The sequence below is a fragment of the Bombina bombina genome, chromosome 7, assembly GCF_027579735.1.
Source record: "Bombina bombina isolate aBomBom1 chromosome 7, aBomBom1.pri, whole genome shotgun sequence".
NCBI lineage: Eukaryota > Metazoa > Chordata > Amphibia > Anura > Bombinatoridae > Bombina > Bombina bombina.
In genome coordinates, this window is record NC_069505.1 from 412,865,563 (window position 1) to 412,878,395 (window position 12,833).

At 38.1% G+C, this 12,833-nt stretch overlaps 1 protein-coding gene across 2 annotated transcripts in view; it reads right to left on the reverse strand.

Annotated features, from left to right (window-relative positions):
• The window catches only part of PVALB (parvalbumin), a 267,268-nt gene that overhangs the window by 12,426 nt on the left and 242,009 nt on the right, over positions 1-12,833 (reverse strand). For both annotated transcript variants that reach the window (XM_053721215.1, XM_053721214.1), the window contains exons 2-4: positions 12,652-12,725; positions 10,697-10,829; positions 6,543-6,652 (exon numbers count right to left, since the gene is read on the reverse strand). In XM_053721215.1, coding sequence (XP_053577190.1) covers positions 6,543-6,652; positions 10,697-10,829; positions 12,652-12,712 — 304 coding nt within the window. In that variant the 5' untranslated portion in view covers positions 12,713-12,725. The remainder of the gene's footprint in view (positions 1-6,542; positions 6,653-10,696; positions 10,830-12,651; positions 12,726-12,833) is intronic.

Consider the following 12,833-nt stretch of genomic DNA (forward strand, 5'->3'; position numbering starts at 1 on the left):
TGTAGCTTACATCAACCATCAGGGAGGGACAAGAAGCTCCCTAGCAATGATGGAAGTATCAAAGATAATTCGCTGGGCAGAGTCTCACTCTTGCCACCTGTCAGCAATCCACATCCCGGGAGTGGAGAATTGGGAGGCGGATTTCTTGAGTCGCCAGACTTTTCATCCGGGAGAGTGGGAACTTCATCCGGAGATTTTTGCCCAAATACTTCGACGTTGGGGCAAACCAGAGATAGATCTCATGGCGTCTCGCCAGAACGCCAAACTTCCTCACTACGGGTCCAGATCCAGGGATCCGGGAGCGGTTCTGATAGATGCTTTGACAGCACCTTGGAACTTCGGGATGGCTTATGTGTTTCCACCCTTCCCGCTGCTTCCTCGATTGATTGCGAAAATCAAACAAGAGAGAGCATCTGTGATTCTAATAGCGCCTGCATGGCCACGCAGGACTTGGTATGCAGATCTAGTGGACATGTCATCCTGTCCACCTTGGTCTCTACCTCTGAGACAGGACCTTCTGATACAGGGTCCATTCAAACATCAAAATCTAACTTCTCTGAAACTGACTGCTTGGAAATTGAACGCTTGATTTTATCAAAGCGTGGTTTTTCTGAGTCGGTTATTGATACCTTGATCCAGGCTAGGAAGCCTGTTACCAGAAAGATTTACCATAAAATATGGCGCAAATACCTATACTGGTGCGAATCCAAACGTTACTCCTGGAGTAAGGTTAGGATCCCTAGGATATTGTCTTTTCTACAAGAAGGTTTAGAAAAGGGTTTATCGGCTAGTTCATTAAAGGGACAGATTTCAGCCCTGTCCATCTTATTACACAGGCGTCTGTCAGAAAATCCAGACGTCCAGGCCTTTTGTCAAGCTTTAGCTAGGATCAAGCCTGTGTTTAAAGCCGTTGCTCCGCCATGGAGTTTAAACTTAGTTCTTAACGTTTTACAAGGTGTTCCATTTGAACCCCTTCATTCCATTGATATAAAATTATTATCTTGGAAAGTTCTGTTTTTAATGGCTATTTCCTCGGCTCGAAGAGTCTCTGAGTTATCAGCATTACATTGTGATTCTCCTTATCTGATTTTTCACTCAGATAAGGTAGTTCTGCGTACTAAACCTGGGTTCTTACCTAAGGTAGTTACTAACAGGAATATCAATCAAGAGATTGTTGTTCCATCCTTGTGTCCAAATCCTTCTTCAAAGAAGGAACGTCTTCTACACAATCTGGATGTAGTTCGTGCCCTCAAGTTCTACTTGCAGGCAACTAAAAATTTTCGCCAAACTTCTTCCCTGTTTGTCGTTTATTCTGGACAGAGGAGAGGTCAAAAAGCTTCTGCTACCTCTCTCTCTTTTTGGCTTCGTAGCATAATACGTTTAGCCTATGAGACTGCTGGACAGCAGCCTCCTGAAAGAATTACAGCTCACTCCACTAGAGCTGTGGCTTCCACTTGGGCCTTTAAGAATGAGGCCTCTGTTGAACAGATTTGCAAGGCTGCAACTTGGTCTTCGCTTCATACTTTTTCCAAATTTTACAAATTTGACACTTTTGCTTCTTCGGAGGCTATTTTTGGGAGAAAGGTTCTTCAGGCAGTGGTTCCTTCTGTATAATGAGCCTGCCTATCCCTCCCGTCATCCGTGTACTTTTGCTTTGGTATTGGTATCCCAGAAGTAATGATGACCCGTGGACTGATCGCACATAACAGAAGAAAACATAATTTATGCTTACCTGATAAATTCCTTTCTTCTGTTGTGCGATCAGTCCACGGCCCGCCCTGTTTTTTAAGGCAGGTAAATATCTTTTAAATTATACTCCAGTCACCACTTCACCCTTGGTTACTCCTTTCTCGTTGATTCTTGGTCGAATGACTGGGACTGACGTAGAGGGGAGGAGCTATATCAGCTCTGCTGGGTGAATCCTCTTGCATTTCCTGTTGGGGAGGAGTTATATCCCAGAAGTAATGATGACCCGTGGACTGATCGCACAACAGAAGAAAGGAATTTATCAGGTAAGCATAAATTATGTTTTTTTTTTAGGTTTTTTTGATTGTTTAGATTGGATGTTCTATCTGAATGATGAAAGAAAAATGTGCGATTTTATGTCCCTTTACACATAGTTATGGCATGTTATTATTATATTATTTCTTGCATGTAACACAAAGGCCCCTATTTATCATAGGTCTTGCGGACCTGATCTGACAGTGCGGATCAGGTCCGCAAGACCTCGCTAAATGCAGAGAGCAATACACTCTCCGCATTTAACATTGCACCAGCAGCTCACAAGAGCTGCTGGTACAACGCCGCCCGCTGCTGACTCGTGGCCAATCGGCCGCCAGCAAGGAGGTGTCAATCAACCCGATCGTACTCGATCGGCTTGATTTCCGGCGATGTCTGTCCGCCTGCTCAGAGCAGGCGGACAGGTTATGGAGCAGTGGTCTTTGTGACCGCTGCTTCATAACTGCTGTTTCTGGCGAGCCTGCAGGCACCCAGGTAGCCCTCTGTGATACAACATGAATGAGTATCATGGAGGGCTTGGAAATAATTTAATATTCACTTATAAATTAATTAAAGATCCAGTAATTTGTGTAATACATATATTTAAGAGTTTTAATAGAAATAACAAACTTTGCAATAATGCAATAAAAATGTTGTTTACTGTCCCTTTAAAAATAAAATAAAACGGTGTTTAAATTGCATGTTCTGTCTGAATCATAAAAGTTTAATTTAGACTTTACTGTCTCTTTGTCCTTTTGTCATGAAAAAATATGTTTAACCTGTTTAACTGCTGTTCTTTCATATGCATGATTAATAGATCCATGTACAATGTCTTGTTAAGAAATAACATACAAATTGATATCATATGAGCTCAGATTACTTTGTAATCTATTTTATGTCTCTTAAAGGGACAGTCTAGTCAAAAATAAACTTTAATGATTCATATAGGACATGTCATTTTAAACACCTTTCCTATTTACTTTTATCATCAATTTTGATTTGTTCTCTTGGTATTTTTAGTTGAAAGCTAAACCTGGGTAGGCTCATATGCTAATTTCTAAGCCCTTGAAGGCCGCCTCTTATATGAATGCATTTTGACATATTTCACAACTAGAGGGCGTTAGTTCATGTTTGCCATATAGATAACATTATGCTCATGCCCGTGGCGTTAACTTGGAGTCAGCACTGATTGGCTAAAATGCAAGTCTGTTAAAAGAGCTACAATAAGGGGGCAGTCTGCAGAGGTTTAGATACAAGGTAATCACAGAGGTAAAAAGTATATTAATATAACTGAGATAAGGAGCAGTCTGCAGAGGTTTAGATACAAGGTAATCACAGAGGTAAAAAGTATATTAATATAACTGAGATAAGGAGCAGTCTGCAGAGGTTTAGACACAAGGTAACCACAGAGGTAAAAAGTATATTAATATAACTGAGATAAGGAGCAGTCTGCAGAGGTTTAGACACAAGGTAATCACAGAGGTAAAAAGTATATTAATATAACTGAGATAAGGAGCAGTCTGCAGAGGCTTAGGTACAGGGTAATCATAGAGGTAAAAAGTATATTATTATAACTGAGATAAGGAGCAGTCTGCAGAGGCTTAGATACAAGGTAATCAGATAGGTAAAAAGTATATTAATATAACTGAGATAAGGGGCTGTCTGCAGAGGCTTAGATACAAGGTAATCACAGAGGTAAAAAGTATATTAATATAACTGAGATAAGGAGCAGTCTGCAGAGGCTTAGATACAGGGTAATCACAGAGGTAAAAAGTATATTAATATAACTGAGATAAGGGGCAGTCTGCAGAGGTTTAGATACAAGGTAATCACAGAGGTGGTAAGTATATTAATATAACTGAGATAAGGAGCAGTCTGCAGAGGCTTAGATACAGGGTAATCACAGAGGTAAAAAGTATATTAATATAACTGAGATAAGGGGCAGTCTGCAGAGGTTTAGATACAAGGTAATTACAGAGGTAAAAAGTATATTAATATAACTGTGTTGGTTATGCAAAACTGGGGAATGGGTAATAAAGGGATTATTTATCTTTTTAAACAATAACAATTCTAGTGTAGACTGTCCCTTTAAATAAGGTGACAAAAAAAAAAAAGAGGCAATGATACATTAGACTAAATACTAACATATTTTATGATTTGTTCCCACAGCAGTGCAGGCTGCCTTTGTTTTTCATTAAATGTTCTTCTATTTTAATTGATCTAGGCTGCTAATTATGTGCTCCAGCAGCCTCCATAGAAAACTCCCCCCTATTGAATGATCCGTTTGGCTGTAACTGATGACAATGGACGGCTTCCCCGTTTTAAAAGATCGATATTTGATCCCTTTAGTCCTTACAACTTTAAATTGAATTTACAAATGAACTAGAGGTTGTTGTGTCATAAAGCAAAGCCCACACTTTCTATAGTTCATTTAAAGGGATATAAAACCCAAACATTTTCTTTAATGATTCAGATTTAGGGTATAATATAAAGAAAAAATATATAACATTTTATCAAATTTACTCCTTTCTCTTTGTATCTTTTGTTGAAAAGCAGGTGCTTATATTCAGGAGCATTCTTGTGTCTGTAGCACTACATGGCAGCAGTTTTGCATCAGTGCCTTTAATAATGTTATACACTGTGCAAACACTGCTGTCATCTAGTGCTATAAAAAGTGTATAACATTGTTTAATGCAGGGGTGCCCACACTTTTTGGTGTTGGGATCTACTTTTCAAATGACCAGCTCAACGAGATCTACCCACTAAAAATGGGCCGGCTCCTAAGCTTACATACTTGCTTTTTCAAATAAAGATACCAAGAGAATGAAGAAAAATGGATAATAGGAGTAAATGATAAAGTTGTTTAAAATTGCATGTTCTATATCTGAATCATAAAAAAAAAATGTGTGTTTCATATCCCTTTAAGGTTGCATGATTTAGCAACACATGGATGTGCAAAAGCATAAAGTTACAACAGATTTACTTTTTCTATCTATTGACGATTACCCTCCTAACTATACTATACCGCCATATCCATTGGGAGAGTACTTACTCAACTATGCTTTTGATAGGTCAATTGTGTTAAAAAAAATCATCTACATTGATTGGTTGAAATCGATGTCCCTCAAGATCCAATCCTGTAGCACTTTTCGTGTCCGACCATCAGACTGTTTAATGACCTGCCCCTTCACACACTGCGGTATCCCTAGCAACTCATTTTGATCACATCGGCCGTGATCAACCAGCAGCGTCTTCGGGATCTACTGGTAGATCCCGATTTACCTATTGAGCACCCCTATTTAAAGCATATAGTGCTCCAGATATGTTCACACCACCTACCTAGGTATGCTTTCCACCAAAGAATACCATGAGAATGAAGTAAATGTGAAAGAGCAGCATTTTAATACATTTGAAGACATTTTTATTTCCAAAATAAATATAAAATAAAAAGTATTTAAATGTAATCTTGGTCTGCATAGCCTCTCCTGAACATGATTGCTTTATGTAACAATTTGTGATGAATATTAGATACAAATATTATGAGTAACAGTTATACATGTAACACATTTGTCAGGAGCAACAGACATATTTTTAACCCATACTAAGTTTAAAAAATCTCAATGAATAGAAGATTGTTCGGAGCAGAATAGATCTGCACAATGACCTAAGTGTGAGAAGGGGAGGGGCAAGTGGTAAAAAATAAATATAATGTTATTGTTTAGTTAAATAAAGGTATTGAAATTGTTATTATTAATTTAATTGTTATTTTTTTCTTCTACAATAAAGTACAACTACAAAGTTGATACATTATGAATCTATTAAAGTAAAGGTAAACTTTGATGAATGAAAGTACATTTTTTAAAAAATACTATTAAAAACAGGGGCACTTTCATTCATCAAATTTTACAAAGCAGCCGTTTTGATTAAAAACTTCCTTTTTTCTTTTCACAGCCAGAGCAGCTTTCCCCTCCTGGAAATCCTCTCTTCACACGTCAGCAATGACTAATTCGGCTTCCTCCAATCACAGCATGGCCTTAGGCAATGGGGGGAAAGCCGTGATTGGAGGAAGCCGGATTAGTCATTGCTGACGTATGAAGAGAAGATTTCCAGGAGGGGGAAGCTGCTCTGGCTGTGAAAAGAAAAAAAGGTAAGTTTTTAATAAAAACGGCTGCCCCTGTTTTTAATAGTATTTTTAAAAAACGGGCTTTCATTCACCAAAGTTTACCTTCACTTTAAACTGGAGATATTTCACCTCCCAATAATTCCATTCATTTCAACGATCTATCTTTGTATTTCTAAAGATATATAACTAAATCAGTATTTTCTGATATAACTGAAAAATTAATCTGAATTATTATTATTCTAAAAATGAAGCCTTTATGTAGAAAACCATGATTTAAATTGATTTGAGTCTTACTGCTAGTGATTTAAATCGAATCCCCCCTGTAACAAATGTAATTATGTTCAGAAACAGATGTATTTAGCTATTTGACCCCTCAAATTGAGGTTAGCTGTATAGTTTATTCTGCATCTGGTACACTTACCATCAATGCCAATTTTACCATCTCCGTCTTTGTCACCGGCGGCAAGGAGAGCCTTGGTTTCCTTGTCAGACAGTGCTCTACCCTCTGAACCGAAGCCTTTCAACACAAGCCTATAGTATAAGACAAGTGATATATTTAATCATTACTCTGTTGCCTATTTCACATGTTGTGTGGGTATAATATTTAGTTCCAAAAGCCATATTGCATTTGTGCAAGCCGTCTTTGCCATTTCATTTGTAATGGCCAGTCAATGTAACTTTCTGTTTGAACAATCACAGAGACCCTCTGGAGTTTTTGATTGGCCAATCCGTACATAAGCTATTCTGTGGGCAGCACAGTAATACGCCAGTACACAAGGTCACCTATGTGTTTAGTCAGTAATAATGGTTAAGGAAATAGCAGAGGGGACTTGAAATATAATATCACAGTTTATTTTTATGTCCCTTTAAAATGTGCAATTAGACTTAAATATGATCACATTAACATTTTTGCAGTACAAGGTAAACATGTCATTGTGTAGCTTCTATACAGGAAATGCAAAATTTAAAAGGAAATCTGTGTAATATCTGGCGATATTTTATATATAATACAAAAAAGTAGTAACACTTTCAAAGCGTGCATTGAAATCATGTTTACACAACATAGAATGTGTGTTCATTAAAGGGACATTAAACACTAAATAAATACTAGATAGATAATGAATTATCTTTTTATTTTCTAAGTTGCATCCTTCCGCCCCGCGAAGATCAGTGTTCTTTTCCTCTTATTACAGACCTGCAGTACAGCCAATGGGAAACATACTGCACACTCTACACAATCTACAGTTAGCAGTTATGTCTCGTTAGGTGATTAGCTGAAGTGCGTGAGTCCCGTGAACCATACAAGGAAAAGAATGTGGAAATAAAAGATGGACTATTACCTATAAAAAAAAGTGTTTTGCGCAGTTGTATTAACATTAGCCATAAGTTATCCTGTATACTTTTCTGTCTTGCACCTGAAAAAACAAAATGTATGCCTACCTGATAAATTAATTTCTTTCAAGGTGGTGAGAGTCCACAACTCCATTACATCTGGGATTCAACTTCTGGCCACTAAGAGGAGGCAAATATTTCTCAAAACTGCAAGAGCATTCCACATAAATTAGATGCAAAAATAATAGAATAATAATAACATTTGGGCGGACCTCATGAACTCTCACCACCTTGAAAGAAATTAATTTATCAGGTTAGCATAAATTTGGTTTTCTTTCGTAAGGTGGTGAGAGTCCACAAGTACATTACTTCTAGGATAATAATACCCAAGCTGGTGAGCCAACGAGTAATGAGGGCACCTAATTTCCAGACACTGCAGCCTGGAGGACTTTCCAACCAAAAGCAGCTTCCGAAGTAAAAAGTATTTAGGGATGAACATCTGCCTTACAAATTTGTTCTACTGAAAGCCCACAAATTGTAAACCGATCAGGTAGAGCAGATAAACATTTAGGAGGAGACTTTCACACCACCAAGTAAGCTTTATGGATCAAAAACTTCAACCACGAAGATTTAGTAACGGCTGAAGCTTTCTGAACTTTCCGTGGACCTGAGAAATGAATAAATGAATGAATAAATTGTCTAAAATCTTATGTTTGATTAAGAGCGCATTCTACATCCAAATTTTGTAAAAGTATTTTCTTTGAATTTTTCGGATTGGGACAAAGAGAACGAACCACAATTTATCTACTGAATTTGTTTGAAGAAACCACCTTTGGTAGAAAATCAAACTTAGTTCTGAGAACTGCCTTATCCTGATGGAAAACTAGATAATGAGAATCACAAGAAAGTGCAGATAGCTCAAAAACTCATCTAGCTGAGGAAATGGCTAAGAGAAAGAAGACCTTAGTTGATAGAAACTGAATATAAAGGGAATGCATAGGTTCAAATGGAGAAGATTGTAAAACTCAAGTTTAGATTACAGGGAGGAGAGAGAGATTTAATGACTTGTCTTAATCTCCTTAAAGCTTGAACAAAACTTTGTATATCAGGAAGTTTAGTGATCTTTTTATGAAACAAAACAGAGAGAGCTGATATCCTTCAAAGAACTTGTAGACAAGCCCTTGCCCAAATCTTCCTGTAAACATTGCAGAATTCTAGGAATTCAAAAAGAATGCCAAGTAAAATTGTGCTTTTCACACCAAGAAAGAATACCATCCAGATCTTATGATAGATCTTTCTCATTACCGATTTTCTAGCCTCAAAGTATTTATCACTGAATTTGAAAACCTTGTTGTCTCATAATTAACCATTCAATCTCCAAGCTTCAAGTTGAGAGACACAACTTCTTGATGATAAAATGGATTTTGAGACAGAAGGTCTTGATGACCAGTCCAAATAGGAGAAGAAGACATTTGAACTAAGTCTGCAAACCAAGTTATGCGAGGCCAAGCTGGGGTTATAAGAATCACTTGGAAGAAGAACTGTAGGAGGAAATATATATGCTAGACGAATGGACCAGGGAGCTGTCAGAGCATCTACCATTTCTGACTCAGGGTCCTTTAACCTTGTAAAATACCTGCAAAGTTTGTTTAATCGAGAGGTCATTAGGTGTATCTCTGGAAGTCCCAGACTATCTGATTGAGTACATCTGAGTGAAGGGACCATTTCCCTGGATAAAGAGTCTGACGACTGAGATAATCCGCTTCCTAGTTGTTTACACTTGGAATGTGAATTGCACCTGAATAAAGCTCAAACTATTGGAATAATGGAAAAATCTTACCCCCCTCACAGTGGAAATATTGGCCACTTTTACCTTCTTATTCAAAATGTCAGCTGCCGACAGGAGAAGACGGCGTCTGTAACAGCTTCCTGCAATATAACGCTCAAAGTCTAGAGCAGGAAGAAAGCACAGGAAAAAGTTAACTCCAGTGCTGTTAATCCACTTGCTTCCGACACCAGCTGACTAAAAATGCATGCAGTGAAGAAAATTTATAAAGACCGAAGCGCAGATTAATAACCCTTAGGCAAAATGAGCTGAACACAGAGCTAAGCTGAAAGACGGTTTCTTAAAGTAGCGACATACTAAAAAAAAATTGAAACAAGAGAATTGAAGGTGAAACAAATTACCAATCAAAGGAATAAGATCCCAACAAAGAATACATAATAAGAAAAGTGCCATTGAAAATCTGTAGGTTCGATACACCTTACTTGTCTCCTGAATGAAAACTCCTATAGTCTGAATATGTCAGTGGTGTAGTTGTCAAAACCTTGTCCCCTGGCTATGATGTACAGTCACCGTGTACCTGCTAACAGCCTGTGGGCTAAAATGAGTGCAAATAGTACTTACCTGTGCAGCACCAAATCTATGTATCTTACCACTGCAGCATGGCTGCTCCCATGTCACAGAAAAGGATTACTATAAGTAGTATCTCGACCACCCAACAGGAGGAGGCTAAGGGACCGGTCCCTGCGAAACGTGTGACAGGTTTGAGACTTACTCCATCACCATAGGGACCTCAATTTAGTCTGAGGACCCCTTTTTACAAAGAATCACATGAGCACCAGTAGTCTTCACCAAGTCCTGGGGAGGCAAATCTTAAAGAAACATGAAACCCAAAAATGTTCTTTCATGATTCAGAAAGAGAATACAATTTTCCAATGTACTTCTCTTATCTAATTTGCTTAGTTTCCTTGATATCCTTTCTTGAAAAGCATACCCAGAAAGGGTCAGGAACTAGAAGCTAGCTGCTGATTGGTGGCTGCATATATATGCCTCTTGTTATTGGCTTACCAATGTGTTCAACTTGCTCCCAGTGATGCATTGCTGCTCCTTCAACAAAGGATTCAAAGAAAATGCAGCTATATTGATAATAGGAGTAAATTGTTTAAAAATTTATTTTCTACCTGAATCCTAAAGGAAAAAATGTTGGGTTCCATGTCCCTTTAAACTGGATAATCAGTGAGGTGGGAGGGATGGAATGCTCTTTGCCTCCTCCTAGTGGCCAGGAGTTGAATCCCAGAAGTAATGGACTTGTGGACTCTCACCACCTTACAAAAGAAATGTTAACGTTACTCTCACTTTAAACTAATGTAGAGGAAATAAATAATGTTAAATGTATTATTTAAGAGCTGAAGACTTCTTGTGACATAATTATTGCCAGCACTTACAGACATGGAACCTACTTTAGTTCATCCTCCTCTATGAATCCGCTCCTGTCTTGATCCAGAATGTAGAAAATTTTCTTCACTTCTTCTTTACTTTTCTTCTTCATACCGACCGTCTCGAAGAATTTCTTGTGGTTGAAGGACTCGGCAGCTGGAGAAAGAGACATCAAATATAACAAACGTTGCCTGTAAATTAAAAGTAGCGATTTTTTTAATGTTAGTTCCACCCACTTTAGTGTGGTAAGTTCAGCTAATTGCAGGCTATTCCTTCTGAAATATGTTCTGTACAGAGTACAGTTACACCTTCTAGTATGTTAGTCCATTATTCAAAATAAACAGCTTTAATATAACCATTTTTTTAATTCAAACTGTTTTTAACAGGTGTAAATATTATAATGTTCTTTCGTATGTCCCTTTAATCAGATATTATACAACACTTGCCTTTATGTAAAAATTGTGATTGTCTACGCTCCCTAAACTCTTTAGCTGGTTCAGGCAATATGCAGCCTTTTGAAGAGAATGTTACAGAATTCTTTGTTGACCCTCTAGGGAGTGTAGGGAATAAAATACTTTTTGTGATGTTTAGGTTGAATTATATGCACAACAGGGGTTTAATCATAAAAGTTTATTCTGTGAGGCCTATTTATCAAATGTCTGTCGGACGCCAGTAGCGAGGTGTCAATCAACCCGATTGTACTCGATCAGGTTGAATTGTGTTGATTCCTGTCCGCCTGCTCAGAGCAGGCGGACAGGGTTATGGAGCAGCGATCTTTAGACCGCTACTTCATAACTGCTGTTTCTGGCGAGTCTGAAGACTCGCCAGAAACACAGGCCCTCAAGCTCCATTCGGGCCTCATTGACTTAAAGGGACACTGAACCAATTTTTTTTCTTTCGTGATTTAGATAGAGCGTGCAATTTTAAGCAACTTTCTAATTTACTCCTATTATCAATTTTTCTTTGTTCACTTGCTATCTTTATTTGAAAAAAGCATCTAAACGTCTTTTTTGGTTCAGTACTCTGGACAGCACTTTTTTTATTGGTGGATGAATGTATCCACCAATCAGCAAGAATAACCCAGGTTGTTCACCAAAAATGGGCCGAAATCTAAACTTACATTCTTGCATTTCAAATAAAGATACCAAGAGAATGAAGAAAATTTAATAATAGGAGTAAATTAGAAATGTTCTTAAAATGTCATGCTCTATCTGAATCACGAAAGAAAAAAATTGGGTTCAGTGTTCCTTTAAATGTCCGTATAAATCTTACAAATTGCTGACTGCCACACAGGTAGTGCGATGAGGCTTAATTCTCACTGATTTGTCTTTATAGAATGCTCATTATTTTCGGTAATATTGCACAAGGAATCTGGCACCATCAGTATGGAGTTTGTAGCAATGTATTTTGTCAATAAATGTCAAACCTTTCCTTATGTAAACTGTTGCTTTTTTTCATCACATCACTGTTTGGTAGAGAACTGCTCAACTTGACTGTAAACATTTGCCTGCTATAGCAGTCAGGGTGGGAAAATGAAGCTGAATATTTATTGACCTATAACATTCCATCATTGGCTTATATTCACTTCAAGTTCATAGAACTCTCCAGTGAGACATATCTAATCCCTAAAATAGGCTGTAGAGCAGATTCACTAAACCATGATGGAACTCTCCCATGCTAGTGAATCAGCTCTGAAGGATGAGATATTAGGTTTAACCCCTTCCCGCCACTGGGCTTTAGTGCCATTAAGATGCCATGGAACATCCTAGTCGTTTGGCTGCACTGAAGCTATAACGGCTTCCTAACTGGGATCTTGGGCTGGAGGGCGGGCCTAGCGTTATAGACACTCCCCCTAGATCTGATCCCATCATTGAAATCACGTGATCGCATGATTTAAATGTGTTATTTGTTTACATCAGACCTATGTTCCAATGTAGACATAAAAGCCTCGGCATGAAAGGGTTAAGTATTTTCTTACCTGCACAGGCTCCCAAGGCCTTTGAGATGTCAGCAGGAGCGAGCAAATCAGACATAGACATTGTTGTGTGGAATCTGAAGGAGAGGAGAGGATGTTAGTTATGTTGTGCTGGGCTCATCCTTTCCAAGTTAAGCTGACCTGACTGAGGCTAAGATTCATGCATGCCACCTCCAATGACAGTG